The 18470-nt window shown below is 53.3% G+C and overlaps 1 protein-coding gene across 1 annotated transcript in view; it reads left to right on the top strand.

Annotated features, from left to right (window-relative positions):
• Positions 1 to 18470, top strand: part of LMBR1 (limb development membrane protein 1) — an 80311-nt gene that overhangs the window by 42845 nt on the left and 18996 nt on the right. Inside the window, exons 6-10 of the mRNA XM_053926750.1 lie at positions 2704 to 2830; positions 3255 to 3323; positions 4223 to 4287; positions 8098 to 8170; positions 16495 to 16575. Of these exons, the coding sequence (XP_053782725.1) occupies positions 2704 to 2830; positions 3255 to 3323; positions 4223 to 4287; positions 8098 to 8170; positions 16495 to 16575 (415 nt within the window). The remainder of the gene's footprint in view (positions 1 to 2703; positions 2831 to 3254; positions 3324 to 4222; positions 4288 to 8097; positions 8171 to 16494; positions 16576 to 18470) is intronic.

Raw genomic sequence — 18470 nt, 5'->3', positions numbered from 1 at the left:
GGGACCAGGGCCTGAACCTGGCGGCCTGCTGGGGTGGGGCTGCGCACCAGCCCCCCCGTCTCATCGGTGGAACTGGCTGTTTCCAAAGCTGGTGCTTGTGGGTGCAGTGTCTTGGAAGTTAAGTCTTTCAAGAAAAAACTGAGAATTAAAAAATAGGAGTTCATTCTCATGTTACTTAAGTGATACACACCCACTGCAGAAAGTATGGAGAACCCAGAAAAGCACAAAGCATACAAAAAACACAGTCCCCCGTGGCCATAGCCTCAGCGATAGGACAGTCCCTCTGGCTGGCAGCACAAGGCTTGCTGCAGCACTGTCTCCAGTCCACCCCTCCCTGCCGCCAAGCCTCCCTTTCCCCTCCGTAGCCTGGCCCTAGACCCATGTCAGCGGTCACCGGGCCCTCCCGCCTCCTGCCTGCGTTCGAGTGCTGGCCGCCAGGTCCCGGGAGCTCTGTCCTGGCCCTGTCCCCTGGCCTGGGCCTTGTGTGCTCTCCAGAGCACTCATCCGCCCCCGCCCTTGGTGCCCCACACTGCCCAGATGCCGTGGGTGCCTGCGAGCTCACAGCTTGGCCTGCCAGGTACTGCCTGGGGTAGAGGTCTCCCGGGTCAGAGACGGGACCTCGCGACTCATAGCATGGCCAGAGTGTGAGCTGCTGGCTCCTCTCGGTGTGCCAACCGCAGCCCACAGGGGCTGCATGGCCAGGGGCCATGTCCACAGTGGGCCCCGTCCCAGCCGAGGAGCCCCAAGCTTAGGGAACCCACATTCTTTAAAAAGGGCTGCAAGCAGCCCGCTGCCCCTTGCTCTGCTGGCGACATTATCTTTGTCACACCTGACTGTAAACAGACCTGCTCCTGCCTCCGAGAGGCATGGCTCTGTCGTCCAGGGCGGGGTGCTGTGCAGGCGTCCTCGACGAGGACCCTGCCTGTGAGCTGCGCAGAGATGGGAGGGCCCTGGGGCCTCGCCCCCGCCACGGGCTCCCCTCTGAGGACAAGCACGCTTCACTGCTGCGACGGGTTTGTCAACAGAGCGTCGGGGGAAGTGTGCATCTTGAGGAGGGTCACTCCCGACGTTTGCCACCCCCACCCCAGCACTGGGCTCACACTGTGGTCGCGGTGTTTTAATTATGGCACTTCTGTCTGGGCAGCGGGCCTCGGCCCCCGGACACTGTGGCTCAGCTGCCATCTGTCCGCGCTGCTGTGCCATTTGCTCCTGCACTGGGGACGCACGCGCGGAGGGTTGTGGCAGCCTTGACACTCCTGTGGGCTGGGAGTGTGCGACGCAGAGGGCACCTGCTCTTGTACCTGTCCTGCCTACGGGTTCTCCACACCACACGCAGCGCACAGGGGAGAGACTCTTGCTTAGAAAGGGAGAAAGATGGACAGAGGAGTCTCGGTTAAAAAGTGGTGGTTGTGCTTGGCCCCCTGCGTGGCTGGACGTTTCTGTGAAGTGGGAGTGTGTGTTGTGACTGCTCACTCTTCGTACCCCTGGGGAAGCGGCTGCTGTCCCATGAACATGAGCCCCGCTCACTCCGGCTCAGCGCCTCCTGTGCTGTGAGCGCCGTGGGGCGCTGACTGCATACCTGTGCGCTGGCTGTCCTATCCAGGGCTGCCCTGTGCTGGGACGGACCAGTAAGAAAGGCCACTTCAACTCTGCGTCACCACGTGGGGTGAGGGATACCACTCCACCCCGACCCCAGGACGTGCCCTGCCTTCTGCTGAGTACGAGGAGCAGGTGGTTCCTTTGATCTAGAAGCTGGAAAGTAATACTTAGGGCAAAATCAAAGTGAGTGTGTGTTTAGGGTCGTTACTTATGACTCACGTCTTCGCCTTCTTTTCCATGTGGGAGGAGAGGTCACGTGGTTCCTTAAGGAACAGGGATGCACTTTTGACGTCTGTGTGTGTGTGTGTGTGTGTGAGAGAGAGATACTACAGGGTGGTGCTCACGGCAGCGATGTGGCCGTGAGCTGTCGTGTGGACTCAGTCATAGGGGGACTTTTCAGGAGCGTGAGGAAGGTTTTGTGGCTGCCTTGTCCAGGAGGTTTCAAGCTGACAAGGCCAGCCTCTAGTTTGGCCCCGGGCTGGACTTGTTTTACATTTAGAACAAAGTGTGCACGGGTCCCAGCCCTTGGAGGGAGGAGAAGTCTGGAGGGTTACACTCTGTTCCTGTTGTGAAGGCTGCCTCCTGGGCCCCTCCTGTCCAGCGCGGTGGAGGCCTCCACTGCCCACTAGAGGGCGCCGGCGGCCCGGAGCTGCGGGAGCTGCGGGAGCTGGGCCCCTGCGCCAGCAGGCTTTGTGCCTGCAGCCGGTAGCGCTCTCGCCATCTGCTTGGCTCTGCTCCGTAATTAGCCTTGTATCCCTTGATTAGAACTACAGATAAAAGTTGATTAATCTGCTTCCATGGTGGAAAGTGTTAGGAAAGTAATTAATTGTTTAGGATGGTTCTGTTCCGCAAAATGTTTTTACAAAGAATTTTTTTGGTACTTTCTTCAAAGCTCATGGTATTTTGCATAATTTTGAAAAAGTCAAACTGAAACCTTGAAATAATAAGATGTCACCAACTGTGAACACTTAGTGTTTTTTGTCCTGCTGGTAAATACACAACCCCTCCCTTTCCCAAGGAGTTTTGTGCTTCCTGTCAATGGACAGAAACCTGGTTACTCACAAGCTCATTGAAATGCCGACATCACACCTCTTTATCTTCCAGGGCATCCGAGCCCGCATCCTGGAGACGCTGGTCATGCTCCTGCTGCTCGCTCTGCTGATCCTCGGGATGGTGTGGGTCGCCTCAGCGCTCGTGGACCGCGACGCGGCCAGCATGGAGTCTCTGTACGGTGAGCTGGGCCTCCCCGCCCGTGTCCCCCAGGGCCCGCGGTCGCTCACTCACCTCGTAGGCAGCTGGGCCGTTCTGTGTAGCGTCAGCCCTCGATAGTGTACAGAACTAAGAAGCCTTCCCACACATTGCAGGGAACTGCGAACACCTGTGTGTGCCCTGCACGCAGCTGCTCAGCGTCGGCTGTGGCTGTGAGCTGGTGTCTGGTCTCCACGTCCCAGGCAGGCTTTTCTCACTTCCAGACAGGCTTGCAGAGGGGCTGCTCGCTGCCCCTCTCCCGAGGCCTCTACGCATGCAGTGCAGAGGCTATGAGGGGTGCCAGGCTCCTGGGGGCGGTCCCGCTATGCAGTGCGCTCGTTCACAGTCAGCCCTGTCCTCATGGGCAGTGGGTCGGATTCACTGACGCCTGCTTCCGTTTTCTGTAGATCTCTGGGAGTTCTACCTGCCCTATTTGTACTCCTGTATATCACTGATGGGGTGTTTGTTACTGCTCTGTGAGTATTTTTCTGATGTACTATCGCCCGGAGAGTAGAGCTACTCTGTGTTCTAGACAATGGTGGGAAATTTTCCCGATGACACTTGCTACCAACTTGGAGACTTTCCCAAAGTTGACCCTTAAGCATTTTTATGTTCAAGATAAATTTCGACAAATTGAACCCTTGAAATAATAAGACATTTGTGTTCTCTCTAAGAAAAGCCTCTTCCCCAGGGGTGGGGGAAGGGGGAGACGCACGGCCCAAACACAGCACACACAGGTGTGTGCAGACATGCACACAGACATAGACCCGCGCAGACATGCGCACTCGCAGCACACGCACACAGACCTGTGTGTGCACACCCACAGACAGGCACACACTCCCCCACCCCCGCCATTGCAACACTAGACTCTGCTTTCCGATGGTAGTGGTGGGAACCTGTGCGAGATGACTGGGGTCTTATGGGAAAGTTTGCTTAGTTTTCTTTCAGACATCACAGTGTATCTCAGGGATGTTATTTACAGGTAAATGTCGTTAAAAATATTTAAGATTATCCCTGTCACTTTTAGATGTTCTTGTCTGCTTCTCAGTCCCATTAGTACCTGAAATTTAGTCTGCTCTGTGGCTGGTTTTCTCTATAACTTCGTTCAAGTGAAAAGGCCATCATCACTCAGCTGCCAGAGGCTCGCCTGTGCGTGTCCTCGGCCTGTAGCCATCATCTGCCCTTCCTCAAGCACAGAAGGCAAAAGGCGTCCCTCCAGCCTGTCCCTGACGACGTGGAGGAGCGGAGCCCTCCGCAGACTCGGGGGGTGATGCAGAGACAGCGCTTTCTCGCAAGTGCGGTCTGAGTGAGCATGGTCTCAGGACCTGTGGCGCTTGCCCCGCGGTGAGTGCTCCCTGTCACCGTCTCCCCACAGTGTGCACCCCCGTGGGCCTGTCCCGCATGTTCACCGTGATGGGCCAGCTGCTCGTGAAGCCGGCGGTGAGTACTGCGGGAACCGTCTGTCTGGGGTAACGGCGTTTGCACTGGCGGCTTTTAGGTTGCCAGCCAGCACTCAGAACCAGAAGAGTGTTTTTGTGGGTGTAGGACCTGGTTTGTTGTTTTTGTTTTAATCTTTTTCATTTTTGGAAACCACATTTGTTTTTGCTTTTAAAATACTAACTATAGGCACTCAGGTGAAGTTTCTGTAGCAGGTTTTAAGAGAAGATTTACAAATATTTACAGGTATTTGTTTCCTCATATAAAATAGTAACTACTATGTGTCAAAATTTACCACATACGCTCTTTGATTTACAAAAGCAGTTATGTTTCTGAATATTGGTCTACATATTAGATCTTGTCCCTTTAATCTCAGAAGTTACGTATATTCATTTTCACACGATTTGCAACTAGCAGTAATTCTTACCAGTTGTTTCTTTGGCCTCCAGGTATTTTGTCAAATGATCAATAGCAGGGAAAGGATTCTTAGCTGTGTGTAGACGTGTTGCTCAGATTCGGGGCATGGACTCTCACCGCCCACACGCTCCAGTCTGGGCTGCCCACCTGTTACGAGGCCTCTGCAGCATGCCTGCACCGAGTTCAGCCTCCCGCACCTCCCGCCCTTGTTGACGCTACCCTGGACTCACCAGCCGTCCAGGGTCTTTCCCCGCGGCTCCTCTCCCCGCTCTCCTGTGTGGCAGCCTCTGAAGCCCCGGCCCTGGGACCCGCTGCCTTCCTGCCTGACTCTGGCCCTCGTCTCCCTTCTTTAGGCTAAAATAATTAAGCCCCTTCTGCATTTCTCACGTTCCCTTCTCTTTGTGTTTTACTAGAGGTATTCACTAAATTTCTATGGCTATGTGTTTGTCTTCCTTCAGAAAAAACTAAGGAAATACAGTATGTATTATTTTGGTAAATGCTAGCTTAATTTAGAAGGTTTTAGAAAAGATAAATGGCGTTCTCTTCATATCTTCTTTAGAATGAGATTGGATTTTTTACTTGCTGCCTAAACGGCACTCCTGGGCACCGCGCACGCACTCTCAAGTCTGGGGCTCCCGCCCCCCTCGAGCAGGCCTGGTGGCATGCGTGCATCCGGTGTTTTCCTGGCACTCTGCTCTGTTTGTGTGTCTCAGTCTCTTTCTCCATTTTCATTTCCTGCCCCTAAATACAGACGGGTGTGTCAAGTTCGGAGCTTGCTCTCAAGTGGCTGTGCTCTGCTGTCCTGGCCATGTCGGCCCTGCCCTGCCCTGCCCTGTGCCTGACTCAGGCTAGGGCGAGGCCTTCAAGCTCTGTGATGAGTGCCCGCGAACCGGGTCAGCGCATGCGAACCAGGCGCCTTTCTGACCTCCCTCCCGGGGCCATTTTCCTCCTAGACTTGCCTGTTATGAACAGTGTCCTTCGCTCTTTTCTTGTTCCTCACCTCCAATCATGATCCTTTAAAAAATTTTTTTTATTGTTCAATTACAGTTATCCCCATTCCCCCCCTCCCCCCTGTTATTCTCCCCTGCCCTACCCACTCCCCTCCCACATTCAATCCTCCCCACTGTTGACTTTGTCCCTGGGTCCTTTACCCATGTTCCTTGACTTGACCCTTCCCCTTCTTTGTCCCATTACCCCCCTTCCCTCCCCTTTCTGGTCACTGGCAGTTTGTTGTTTATTTCCATGTTTCTGGTTCTATTTTGCTCAAATGTTTGCTTTGTTGATTAGGTTCCACTTATAGGTGAGATAATATATTTTGTCTTTTACCGCCTGGCTTACGTCACTTAGCATAATGCTCTCTTAGTTCCATCCATGCTGTCACAAAGGGTAGGAGCTCCTTCTTTCTTTCTACTGCATCGAATTCCATTGTGTAAATGTACCACAGTTGTTTGATCCGCTCATTTGCTGATGGGCATTTTGGCTGTTTCCAGCACTTGGCTTTGTGAATTGTGTTGCTATGAACATTGAGGTGCATAGGTTCTTTTGGATTGGTGTTTCAGGGTTCTTAGGGAATAACCCCATCAGTGGAATTGCTGGGTCAAAAGGCAGTTCCATTTTTAGTTTTCTGAGGAAATTCCATACGGTTTTCCACAGTGGCTGCACCAGTCTGCATTCCCACCAACAGTGCACTAGGGTTCCCTTTTCTCCACTTCCTCTCCAACACTTGTGGTTTGTTGATTTGTTTACGATGGCCATTCTGACTGGTATGAAGTATCTCACTGTGGTTTTAATTTGCACCTGTCTGATGGCTGGTGATGCTGAGCATCCTTTCCATAATGGTCTTCTGTTGAGTCATTGATTCTGTGCTGTGTGCTTGCTGGGAGTGCCTCCTGTCACACATTTCCACCTAACCCCGATGGCAGACACGCAGCTCAGGTAGTGGTGTCTCATGTGGGGCTGAGTCACCCCGAGGGGCTTCTGTGGAGCCTGCTCTTCCCCAACTAGGACTTGCGTGCTGTCTCCTTAGGGAGGCCCTCCCTGGTGTCCCCAGGTGGGGCTCCCCACCTTCTCTTCCTGTCCCTCCTCACTCACAGGGTGCTCATCTTCTACAGTCATTTAGATTCACTCTTACTTTTAATGTGCTAGTTCTAGGCCATAGGAGAGTGTCGGTATTTATTGACACCCTGATAGTCACTGGATTGCTGTAAATCAGCTTTATGTAAATCCTGCAAATTCGGTGCCTGATGGGGACCGCACGATCTGAGACCCCTTGTCCTGGCAACGCCCCACAGGGTGCTGAGCGGGTCAGTGTGTGGGTTTTCGGTCCTTCTGCTTTGTCCACAACACCTCACAATTCATCGTGTTGCTGGGAGGAGTGGTTTGGGTTTGAGTGACACGGAGCCTTGACACCAGCTCTGGGCTCCTTCCTGGCTCTCCCCAAGCCGGGCCGCACGCAGGGGCGCTTCGGGGGCGGCCCTGCTGATGGGGCTGGCGGGGCCCACTGTGGGCCTGCTGGCCTGGAGATGGTGCGGACACTAGCCCACTAGCGGCTTCCCGAGGGGTGTGGGCGTGGTCTCTGACTAGTGTTGTTGGTGGGGCAGCAAGTGGTAGGCGTGCCAGCCTGTGGCTCCATAGGGCTCTGTCTGCGGCAGCAGTTGCTAACAGACCGCCGCAGGTGGGTTCCAGACATGCGGTGCCACCTGGCCGTTCCGTCAGGGCACTGACCTCGGTTCCTTCAGGTGGTCAAATAAAAAAACGACAACAGCCAATGCAACAGTAGCTGTCTGCTGTGAGCGAATCCAAATTATACCTAGTTTTTGGTTAGATTGGCAAAAATATATTTTTGGTGTGCCACAGAATTTTGGTAATTACTTTATGTGTGCCACGAGATGAAAGTCCTTGGGATGATTGGAATCACACCAGCGTCGAACATTTGCAGGAGGTCTTCAGTGTATAAAGGTGACGCGAGTGGAAAGCACTCCCGGCGGTGGTTTAGTTTATGGGTTCGCTGTGTCAAATGTTATGCAGGTGAGTGACGCTGAGAGCCAGTCTGGAGCGGGCACCCTGCCCTCCCTGCAGTGGGGCCGTGCTGGTGGGCCCGAGGACAGACCACCGCGCTCAGCTTTTCGCCCGCTCAGAGCTGACCCACTGGTTCACCACTGGGGGCTCACCCTTCAGACTTGAAAAGCATTCAGTTTTGTGGTAATTGTCTTTCATGTGCTTAGTTATGTACTGAAGTATTTTTACTTAATTTGTAAATTGAATAGTTTGTCAGCATTTTTATGTTGGGTTCCTAGTAGTTTGAATGCTATCTAAATCACAGGTCAAGTAGCCTAAATGTTCTCATAAGCACTAGTTCTCTGTTGCATCATTCAATGGTTTGATCTTTAAATGCAGATTCTTGAAGACCTGGATGAACAAATTTATATTATTACCCTCGAGGAAGAAGCACTCCAGAGGCGACTGAATGGTACGTGTGTTATGTGTTTAGACCAGAAAAAGCGGTGACTTGGCTCATAGAAGACGCACTTGAGGGGAAAGATGCAAGCTTCTCGGGGCCTTTGTGCTGTTGCCCGGCTTGTGCTCGTGCCAGGGGAGCAGAGGCATTTCGGTCAGGTTGCCGCCTCTCCCTGAATGACTGGCTGTGCTCAGCAAGGTCAGCCCAACGCCATGACCCCGGGCGGTGAGCCTCTGCTGCCCCATCCTGGTGCTGGCAGCCTGCGACCCCGCTTGCTAGGCCGGGCACACTGTCTCGGCGAGGGTCCCGGCAGTGCCCCGTCCCTTTCTGGGTGAGGCTTCCAGGGAAAACATAGCTTTGACGCGAGGGTGCTGGGTTTGACTCTCTTGAGTTGTGCCGGGCATTCTGTTGGTATTTGGGAATGCCATGTGTCAGCAGCTGGTAATCAGGTGAGCATGGCACAGAATTTAAACTTTGATTTTAAATCACTGATTACTGGTGGGTTTGAATGAAGAGCCAGTGGGGAAAGGAATGAGGACATGGTGACAGGCAACACGGTTTGTGTAAATTTTGTTTTGATTTTACTTAGATGGTTTTCACCCTGCACACTTTTCTCTTAAAACATATATTTTTAATGTTGAAAACACACCACCAGGACCAGATTATTAATAGCTAACTGTATTTCAGACTCATAATTCAAGAGTAGGTATGAAGTGGAAAGTTACTTTAAGTGTGAAATATTGAGAAGCAGGAAGAAATATACCTACTTTCTTTAATTACAAATAGCAAATTTAAATGGTCAACCCAAGAGTGTTGATAACATTTAGGGCTTTGTTCTTCGATGAAAAAAATTCAGATTCTTATCTATTCCGGAGAATTCTTGTCAGTAATATTTTGCATTTTGATACCATTAACTTTTAGCCTGGAACTACGTGTGTCTTTTATTCTTCTAACGTTTTAAAGCACTTAAAGATCAAGCATATTTAATTTCAGAATTATAACCCCAATCAACACTGTCGGCTTTGTGGCATTTCATTAAAGTAGTAAACATAGCAGTACATTTGTCTCCCTTAGACAGTCATTCTCCTGTGCAATAACCGCGCCAGAGTCACGGGGGTGGTGAGCAGATGCCTGCGGTGCGGCTGCTTCCACCCGAGCTGTGCGCTGCCCCGACCCGCAGGTCAGGGGGCAGGGCCCAGGAGGGCGAGCGTGGCGCTCTGCGAATTGGAGAGTCGGAGTTCAGACTGATCGAAACCAAGTCAGGCCAGAGACATAGCCTCTCCTCACGTCGCCCGTCTGCAGGAGGAAAATCAGGCCACTCAGAGTCTTTCTGGACCCTTTGGCCACCCTTGTCAAAAGGGGCTCATGACGTCTGACGGAATTAAAAAGGAAATACTTGCCAGGGGGCTAACCTGTTCGAAAAGGGAACCAGGCCAGAATGAACAAACCCATACCCACCCCCCCGCCCCCCCAGCACAGCAGTGCCAGTGTGGGGAGAGGTCAGCCGCATACCACTTCTGAGGGCGTGGTGGTGGGCGTGTCTCCATGTCTTTCTGGGGAGACCCCCCGCCCCCCGCCACCGTCCACTGTCCACCGGCCCATTGCTGGGGTCCTGCTGTTTGTCCTGGTGGACTGACTCAGGTGGGACCCTAACCCACCAGCAAGACCCTTCCCCGCTCAACCTGCCCCACCCAACCTCCTCAGGTCACTGAAGAGGCCTGGCCGGCCCAGCACCCACTGCCTCTCCCACACCCTCCTCTTACTCCTGGGCTCCGGCAGTGGTCCTCTAGTCAGCTCTGGCTATCTGCACACACCGTGTGTCTCAGCCAGGACCCCCTACCTGACACAGTCTCCCTGCTCAGTGACTGCTCCCCAGGCTCTCCTCTTCCATCCCGGGTCAGCCTCCCTGCCCAGGACTGTGCTGTCTGCTCCCACCTGCTGTGGTTCCTGTGATGGCGGTGCCCACCTGGGTGACGGCCCTGCCTGGGAATGTCCTCTGAGCCCCTGCAGGGTGGCCACCCAGCCCTGCCATTAGCGGTCACTCCAGCCTTCATGGTCTTACAGCCTGTTAGCCGCTCTGTAGCCCATTTCCTGCGGGACTGCATGTCCCACGACATTCAGCATCCATGGCATGCAGTCTGTGTCCTCTGGTGCTTCCTGTTCCGGTCCCCGCCAAAGCCCGTGTCCTCCTGAGGGGCTGTCTGCGCCCCACACTGGCCCTCTCCTGTGGTCCCCTTGCAGTTGTCCCTCATGCCCCCTTGCACCCCAGGGCCCCTGGGTGCGCTCACGGCCTCCCTTGGGGCGCTGGCTGCCTCCACCCTCCCCCTCCTGCTCACGGGATCCCGCAGCACTCTCTGCCGCCTGCCATCCCACCTCCCTTCCCCGTGTCGCACCCACACCCGGGGCAGGACCCCACCGCCCAGGGGCTCCTACTGGCCCCTCCTGTGCCCGGGTCTGTGCCCCTGCCCGACACAGGCACGAGGGACCCGTGGGGCGGGGGGGCCATTTCCCCACGGGAGTGACGAAGGGAGAGCGTATGGGAGACAGTCTCATGGACGGAGCGCCCAGGAAAGGCTGTCGTGGAGACCCCTGAGGACGAGCCAGGGCCAAGGGCTCTCCTGAGGCGGCTGAGTGGGTGGCCTTCCCCAGTGGAGAGCCACGGGGCGCGAGCGGTCAGGACCCTCACTCCCCTGGGCCCCTGAGGGGCCGCCCTACAGAAAGGCCCTTCGCAGGGACTGTGCAGCGAAGTCCTCTGCAGCCTCTGCCCAGAGGAGGAGGGTGGTGGGTCATTAGCATGTGAGGTGTTTAAGCAGCGCAAGAGCATTAATTGAAGTAATTAGCTTTTGCGAGTGTAGCCTGTGGGTGTACGGGGCAACTTAGAAGTGCCGTAATGACTAGGAATGCGTTTTGGTTGTTGAAGTTCAAAACCTTCACCGTTGTTCTAATGTGCTTTAGGTAACAATGCTGTAGGCTTTGAACTTAACGACTCAGTGTGGTTGTGTGAGGTGCCGTCTTCATCGTCATGGTGAAGAGTCCGTGTGTCACTCCTGGTAGCAATGACTTCCCTGCTTGATTCTAGTCTTTTTTGAAGCCTTGTGCCACTGGAGCGTGACGAGTTCTTTATTCTTCGACGCGCACAAGGTGCACTCGTTTCATTCCTGCCCGGTGCCAGGGTGTAATAACCTCTGTATTCTGAAAAACGAAGGGCTGAAAGCCCAGCACATCAGCCTGTTCACAGAACCCAGTGGCCGGTCAGGAGCCCTGTCCTCACCTGTCCTCGAGTCCTGCCATTTACAACAGAGTTGAATTCGCCAGGCCGGTTCACGGTGACGCCGAGGTGCAGGGAGGCGTTGGCTCCTGCTCTCCTGATCGCGCCCACCTTCCTGGGCCGGGCAGCTGGCTCCTTTGCTCACTGCTTGTCTGGCGTCACCCTCGCTGTGACAATGTGAGGGAACTTCGGTCCGATTTTATCCTGTGTTCTCGCACATAAGTGCACCGCACTTTTATCGGACTCTGAGTGGTCTACAGTGTAGCTCTAGTTACCCTAAGAATACTATTCACTGTTGCTTACAACTCTGAAGTTAAAGTATCTCAAATTTGTAGACTCTGGGCCAGTTTGAGAAAGGCTTGAGCTTATGCTGAAGGTGATCAGATGTCTGCTTTCACGAAGAAGACGCGCAGCAGAAGCTGTTGGCAGCGAATGGCCCTTTCCTCGGCATCCCTGTGGTGGGACAATGTCCTGGCGTCCTGAGCTATCAGAAGAGAGCGCTGACTCTACAGGCAGTGCCAATTAAGTGGTTTCTCTCTCAAGATGCCAGCACTTGGGTCCAAAGCGATGTCACTGAGCAGCTGTAAGCTAGCACGCCGCGTCATGGATGGGGGTACTGTGGAGTAGCAAACTGTGACACACCTTTGAGTCAGGTGTCGGACAGTCTCTGACGTGCAGAGAGAGGGACCGCTCTGTGTAAATGGCCCTAGTGTGTGAGCAGGGATGTGTTTCATGTACACGAGCTACTTGTTCAACCACGTGAACCTGATTGGGACAGCGGTGTTCCTGGTAGTAACGCACGTGAACACGAAGTTTGGGGAACAGTCTAGGTCAAGATCTTTAACGTCTCCCAAGAACTTGTATCTAAAGTCGAACAAAAGCCGGTTACTTCAGGTGTCCATAGCATCGTGGGATGTTCCTGAAGCTCCTTACGTAGTATTGTCTGCCCTGCTTGTCGCCATTTATGTTGCAGGCACCTTTGCATTTTCAGAGTTGTGTTGGCTATTGGAAGTTCGATGTTCCTGGGTTGCATCCTGAGCCCTATACCTATGTAGATGTCAGAAGTAAACAGAAACAGTTCTAAGCCAATATCACATTGCAAATGGAACAGAACGCGGACCAGAGTGTCAGGGGCGTGAGGGCTGGCGCCTCCTCTGTGGGGAGTGTCTGCTGTCGTTTTCATGGGTCGGGGGCAGCCTCCTCAGCTGCGGCTGGGCGGTGGGCACGTCCCGGTACGGTGCAGGGGTAGGGAATGGAGACTGTGCACTTGGTGAGTCATCAGGGGTCTTGGGATGGAACCGCAGCATCGTTTGTCTGAGTAACTCAAAATAACAAACAGGACTGGAGGGGCCTCCCCTTCTTGGTGCTGGAGAGCACCTTGGTCATTGACTGTGCTGACTGTCATCCAGGGTTTAAAGAGTTACTACTTAGATAACAGGTCTTCTAATCAACTTTTTGGTTATATGCTAAATTACAAAGTTGCATGAGCAAATCGTCTGTCCTAGAAGCGCCCTCCCCACGTGGCGCTCACTGGGAGGCTGCGTGTAGGGCGGCGTGCTGCCCGGGGGGTGGGGCAGGGCCGCCCCACGTTCCTGGGTGGTTCGCACACTGGAGTGGAGACCCGGGTCTGTTTGACGAGATCAGACGTCGTATGTTTCAAGCTGAACGGCTCGAGTCTGCCCTTGAACATGTGTCTGTCAGTCAGGGCTGTCTTGTGTGTGCAGAGAAGACTCAGGGACAGCTCAGTGGCTGGAGGAAGGCCAGGCTGTCTTCTTGGAAACGGAGTATCAGAACATTCTCAATAGCACCCCAGTCTTCCCTCCTCAGGGTGAAGCCGAGGAAGGTTGCCTTTAGCTATCAGCTTTCCCGAGTCCAAAGCGACGGGTGGGGCAGGATCAAAAATACTTACTTGATCAAAGTTATTGGCTCTGAAGTCATCCTTCCCGATGTAAGGAAGATGAAAGGTATTGTTTTTATTGCACGCTAGTAACAGTGTAATTTTGAACTAATTGGTGTTGAACTGCCAATCACCTGGGGGAATGCAAATAGATACTCTTACAGTTTCCTTTGAGGTAGGAAATCTTGTGTCGAGGCTGGAAGGAAAACAGAATAATACCGTTAAATTGACCTTAAATGAGCTGCCTTGTGGTTGTCTTGGAGAACCCCTTTTTATTTTCCCTGACTCGCCCCAACAGGTTTGTCTCCCAGTTTGACTTACTGACTAGACAGAGCTGCTGGTGAGCATTTGGATTCCTTCTGAAACGCAGTGGTGGTAATGCCGTCCTTCAGGACCTTGTGGTGGTTTCGCTGGTGCGCCGTAAGTGCGTCGCATTCCAGGGTTGTCTGCAGCGGGCCGGCTCCTCCCCACAGCCGTCAAGCTCTCCTGCGCACTGAGGGTGCAGAGCTCCGCCCAGGCAGAGGCCCACCGTCCTCGGTGACGCTGCTGTGCACAGTGACAGGAGGGAGTGTCTTTGAGCTCTCTCATTCCGGATGCGCCTGGTCGTGTACTAGCAGCACGATTTCTTTGAGGACAGTAAGAATGTTTTCTTGATGTTTGTATGAAGTCATCATTTACTAACTGCCTACTGCGTGCCTTGCGTTGTGTTACGCAGAGTAAGCACACAGCATTTCAGCAATACCGCTTTTGTTATTTTCCTTTGAAAAATAATGCTAGGGCCGGTCTAGGTGTTTGTGCTGAGGCTCACAGACATCGTGCCCACAACGCAGGCACGTCTTTCCCGTGTTTTCGAAGTGGCGGCAGCAGCGATATGGTTTACCCTGGCACACACCCCCTTTCAGTCCCGGATGCCCATGAGATGGTGTCCAAAGCAGTGAACTGGCTGCTGGGGCACTAATTCTTTTCCAGTCCAGGGAAGGGGTTGCAGTTGGGAATTGAATTTGTTGTTAATCAGATACAGAACTTATATGAGCATTAACTACAGAGACACACCATGTAACATACACACAGTGGGATAAAAAATAAAATGTACTTACTAAGACTGTTACATTCAAAGACACTCGAAAACCTTACGATGCTGTGCCACTGTAAATTCCTTGCTACAGGAAACATCCATTAGCTTTGTAACTTGATTATTTCTCTCTTTGCTCTGGCTACCAGAAACCTTGAACTAGATTTGTAGTTAAAATTGAGTAGTTTGGGGGCACACTACCCGAATATCTTGGCTCTGTGCTTGCCCCTGTTCCCTTATAAGTTGTATATTGACACGAGAGATGATCACACTCGAGTTCTGGGAATACTGAGAACATCCAGGGTGTTCAGGGCCCTCAGCTCCCCCATAGGCAGGCATTGGGTGTCTGTCTCCAGTGACGGGCGGAGGGGCAGCACTCACCTCTTCTAGGGACCTGGGTAGGGCTGCGGCTCGGAGAAGGGTCCCAAGTCTCCTATCATGCCTGCATCCCAAGGCCTGTGGCCTGTTTGGGGTTGGGGGGCTCCACTTGCAGCCTCTGCCTTGGCGGGAGAGTGCTGCTTGCCCCCCGAGAGGTCCCCAGCACGGAGGCTTCTATCTCCCAAGTCTGTGTTTCTGTCCACGTCATCCCCTGTCCCCAAGAGCAGAGACTGCTGGGCCCTCCAGGTGGTTTGTTGCCGTCTGAGGGCCGGTCTGTCCTGGTTAGGTGAGCAGGGTGCAGCAGTGGCAGACGAAGGAAGATGGCCCCCTGCTGTGGGCCGAACGCCTCGGAGGCCACCTCAGTTGCTCATGTCCAGCGAAATGTGATTGATACAGCTTAACCCTCAAAGGAGGCGTGTACATATCTTTAGTCTGACTCCTTCGTATCCTCTCTGTAAGTAAGGCAGATAAAAACAGGAAGAGAGCGGAGCTTAAGGTACAAGACAGAATTTAAGTTGGAAAGCATCAAACATGAGGGGGGTTGTCACGTGGGGACAGAAGGTGTGATCCGTAAGGAAGATGTCCCAGTCTCGTGGGGACAGAAAAGACTTAGACAAATACAAACGTGAAAAAACAAAAATGAAAACACGTAGAGCCTAACAAAGTGACGCTGCAGTGGGGGGATTTAATTTTTCTATTTCTGAATTCGACAGGTAGAATAGAAAGAGTATGCAGAGACACAGACCATTAGAGAAACAGGCAGGACACGTGTGTAGGGAAACCCATGTGCTGATGGGCGTGAAAAGACACTCAGCCACTTTGGGGGAGATGTGCGCTAGAGTAACAATGAGGGAACGTCCTCACAAGTCGAATTGGCAAAAATTAAAGAGTGGTAACATCCATTGCCAGGGAAGATGGGGAAATAGGTGCTTTCAAAAGCTGTTGGTGGGAATGCAAATTACTACATTAATTTAAGATACAATAAATTACAACATTTGAAGGGAAGTAAACCAAATGTCCCTTCTGCATAAACCACACCCCTGCCTCAGCAGTCCGAATTTTGGGGATCCGTCCTACAGAGATAAGAGAGTCAGGACGAACGGGATGTACATACGGAAATCTTCATGGCAGCGTTGTTTGTGGCGGCAGAAAACTGAGGAGGACTTGAGTAGTCACGAATGGAATGATTGCGAGTAAAGCTGAAGGACATCCGGACTGTGGAACGTTCCTCAGCTGTTAAGGACTTGACCCTGTCCACGTGGGCGTGCGAGTGACTCGGAAGGACGGGCACCCTAATGTGGCGGACTGACCCATTCTCATAAGACGGGTAGAAAGCCCGTGCGTAAGGCTCACGCGAGTGTGTGGCTGTGCACACGGAGGATCCGCCAGACCGTTAGCCGTGGCCACTGGTGGGGGGGGCGGGGAGGAGACCTTCATTTCCTCTTACTTCATAACGAGCACGTGATACTGTTTCAACTACACGGGTTAGTAATAGATCAAGTGAGAGTCTTACCAAAGTAGCACATTTCCTAGGACGCATGTCAAACTTGGAGGGGTCAAGTGGTGAAAATGGACGTGCTTCCCTGTGGGCCACGACAGCCTTTGTGTCCGGGCTCAGGGGCCAGGGCTCACACGTCTGCATTTTAGTTAACCACGGGCCGCCTGTTCCGCGCGCGCTCAGCTCTGCTGTTCTGCTTCTAAAGCAGCTTTGCTTCCGGCAGGACTGGCTTCGTCAGCGGAACACAGTGCAATGGAGCTGGAACAAGAACTGGAAAACGTAAAGACTCTGAAGACAAAATTAGGTATTGTACGTTTTTTCCTTGACTTCTGTTTTGGTCTTGGTTTTTTGTTAAAGACTTTCCTATCTGAAATATTCAAAAATTGTGAACTCTTAGTTTATATTACAAGCTTTCATTCTGTCCAAAGCCATTGATAAAGACTGGTTTGGTTTGGGCAGAGGCTAAGCGTGTATTTACTCAAGTGTGTGCGCACGCATGCACAAAATGAACTTTTATAAAACATACCGGTGTTCACAGGTGTTGCCCCCTGTCTTTTCACTTGCCTACTTCCTGCCGAGGCCTCGCCGGCCCTCCTCGTCGTTACTGTGTCTGTGTCTTCTCTTCAGCTCTCCCGTCGCCGATGCAGAGCCGCTTGATTGTGCTGGGCCTCTGAGGACCTTTCTTTTTGTTTCCTGTTCTTCGGGTTCATTGATTTCTTTTTGACCTGGGAATTTATAGTTTTCATCTAACGTGGAAAATTTTTGCCATTATTTCTCCAGATGGTTTTTCTTCTTCTGTCTGTGCCTCCCTTTTCAAGGGCTCTGTGGAGTGGCCCTGTAGTTCAAGGACGTTCCCTTACTGTTCCTGTTTTCTGTTTGCTCTGCGTGTTTCAGTTTGGGTAGTGTCTGCACTGTGTCTTGGTGCTCGCTGATCTTTCTCCCGAGAGTCTGACCTGCCTTGGATCCCACCTACTGCCCTTTCCAGACACCGCAGTCTCCCCCTCCAGGAGTTCTGTGTAGGCCTGCTTTGCGGCCTCCACACACCTGGTGGGCATGTTCAGTCCGTGGGCCGCACCTTCCTGAGTGTGTGGGGTGCAGTTACAGTAATACTTTCCACGGCTGTGTCTGCTAACTCGAACATCGGTGCGCGTCCTGGAGAAGTCTCGGTCAGCGGACTCACTGTGTCCTGTGCTTTCTCGCACGCACGGGCACTTCTGATTTCACTGTAGGCCCTGTGAGGTGTGTATCGCTGCATGCTGGTGCTTCTGCGCCCCTGTGAGTGCAGGGCTTGCCCTGGGCTGCGGGGCAGGTACGTGGGAACCGTGGGTGGCATCAGGGCTTGCCCTGCAGACTCAGTAGGCTGGGCTAGAACGGCACTCCTCTGGGCTAGTCGCTCCCCCCACCGAGACCGGCCCCTCTCAGCGCTTGCTCTACCCAGTGCCCCCGGGTCTTGGGGGCGCAGCATGCTTCTCTGCCCTTTGTGATGGTTGGATGCTGCTCCTCCCACTCCTTTGGGTGGTTCTTCCATCGGCCAGGTGTTCTCTCTCCCGTGCCTAAGTGGTCATTGCCCTCTGCCCTCCTTGGAGTTTTCTCTCTGGGCGACCGTCCCCTCTGGCGCTTTGCCTGGTGAAACCCTGCAGGCTCGGGCCCCCCAGACTCCTGTGGTGTGTCTGCCCCTCTAGGCATGCGGGTCCTGCTCCCTGCGCCAGGGCCAGAACTCCCTCCAGAGAGCGAGCTGGGGCAGACACAGGGATTGTCCTGCTTATGTCCCCTTTCAGAGGCCTCTGTCCCTCAGTGACCAGTGTCCAAAGGCCTTAAAAACTGTCGTTGCACATGCCTGTATGTTTTGGCTTCTTAATCATTTCAGGCGGACCAGAGCTCTGGTCCCTGCCGTCACTGTCCTCACGGGTGCAGGCCCAGCACTGGCAGCGAAGGTCGTCTCTGCTGCTCAGTCACGCTCATTTCTGCTGTGGCGTTGCAGCACCGGGAGCCACTCTCTGCCTCCTGCTGTTGATGGGCACGCGGTGGGTTTCTGGTCCTGTGCTGTCCTGAACGATGTCGGTGTGGACATTCTTCTGCGTAGCTCTTGGTAGAAGTGGACTTGTGGGGTCACTGAGTATGTGCGTGTCCGGCTTGTTCAGACGTCGCCAAACTGCTCTCCCAGGTGACTGTCACTGTGCTCCCCTGCGAGGCCCCAGG

Source organism: Desmodus rotundus, chromosome 6 (genome assembly GCF_022682495.2).
Source record: "Desmodus rotundus isolate HL8 chromosome 6, HLdesRot8A.1, whole genome shotgun sequence".
NCBI classification, from domain to species: Eukaryota; Metazoa; Chordata; class Mammalia; order Chiroptera; family Phyllostomidae; genus Desmodus; species Desmodus rotundus.
Note: the sequence above shows the minus strand (reverse complement) of the source record. Positions and strands in the feature narration are given on the sequence as shown.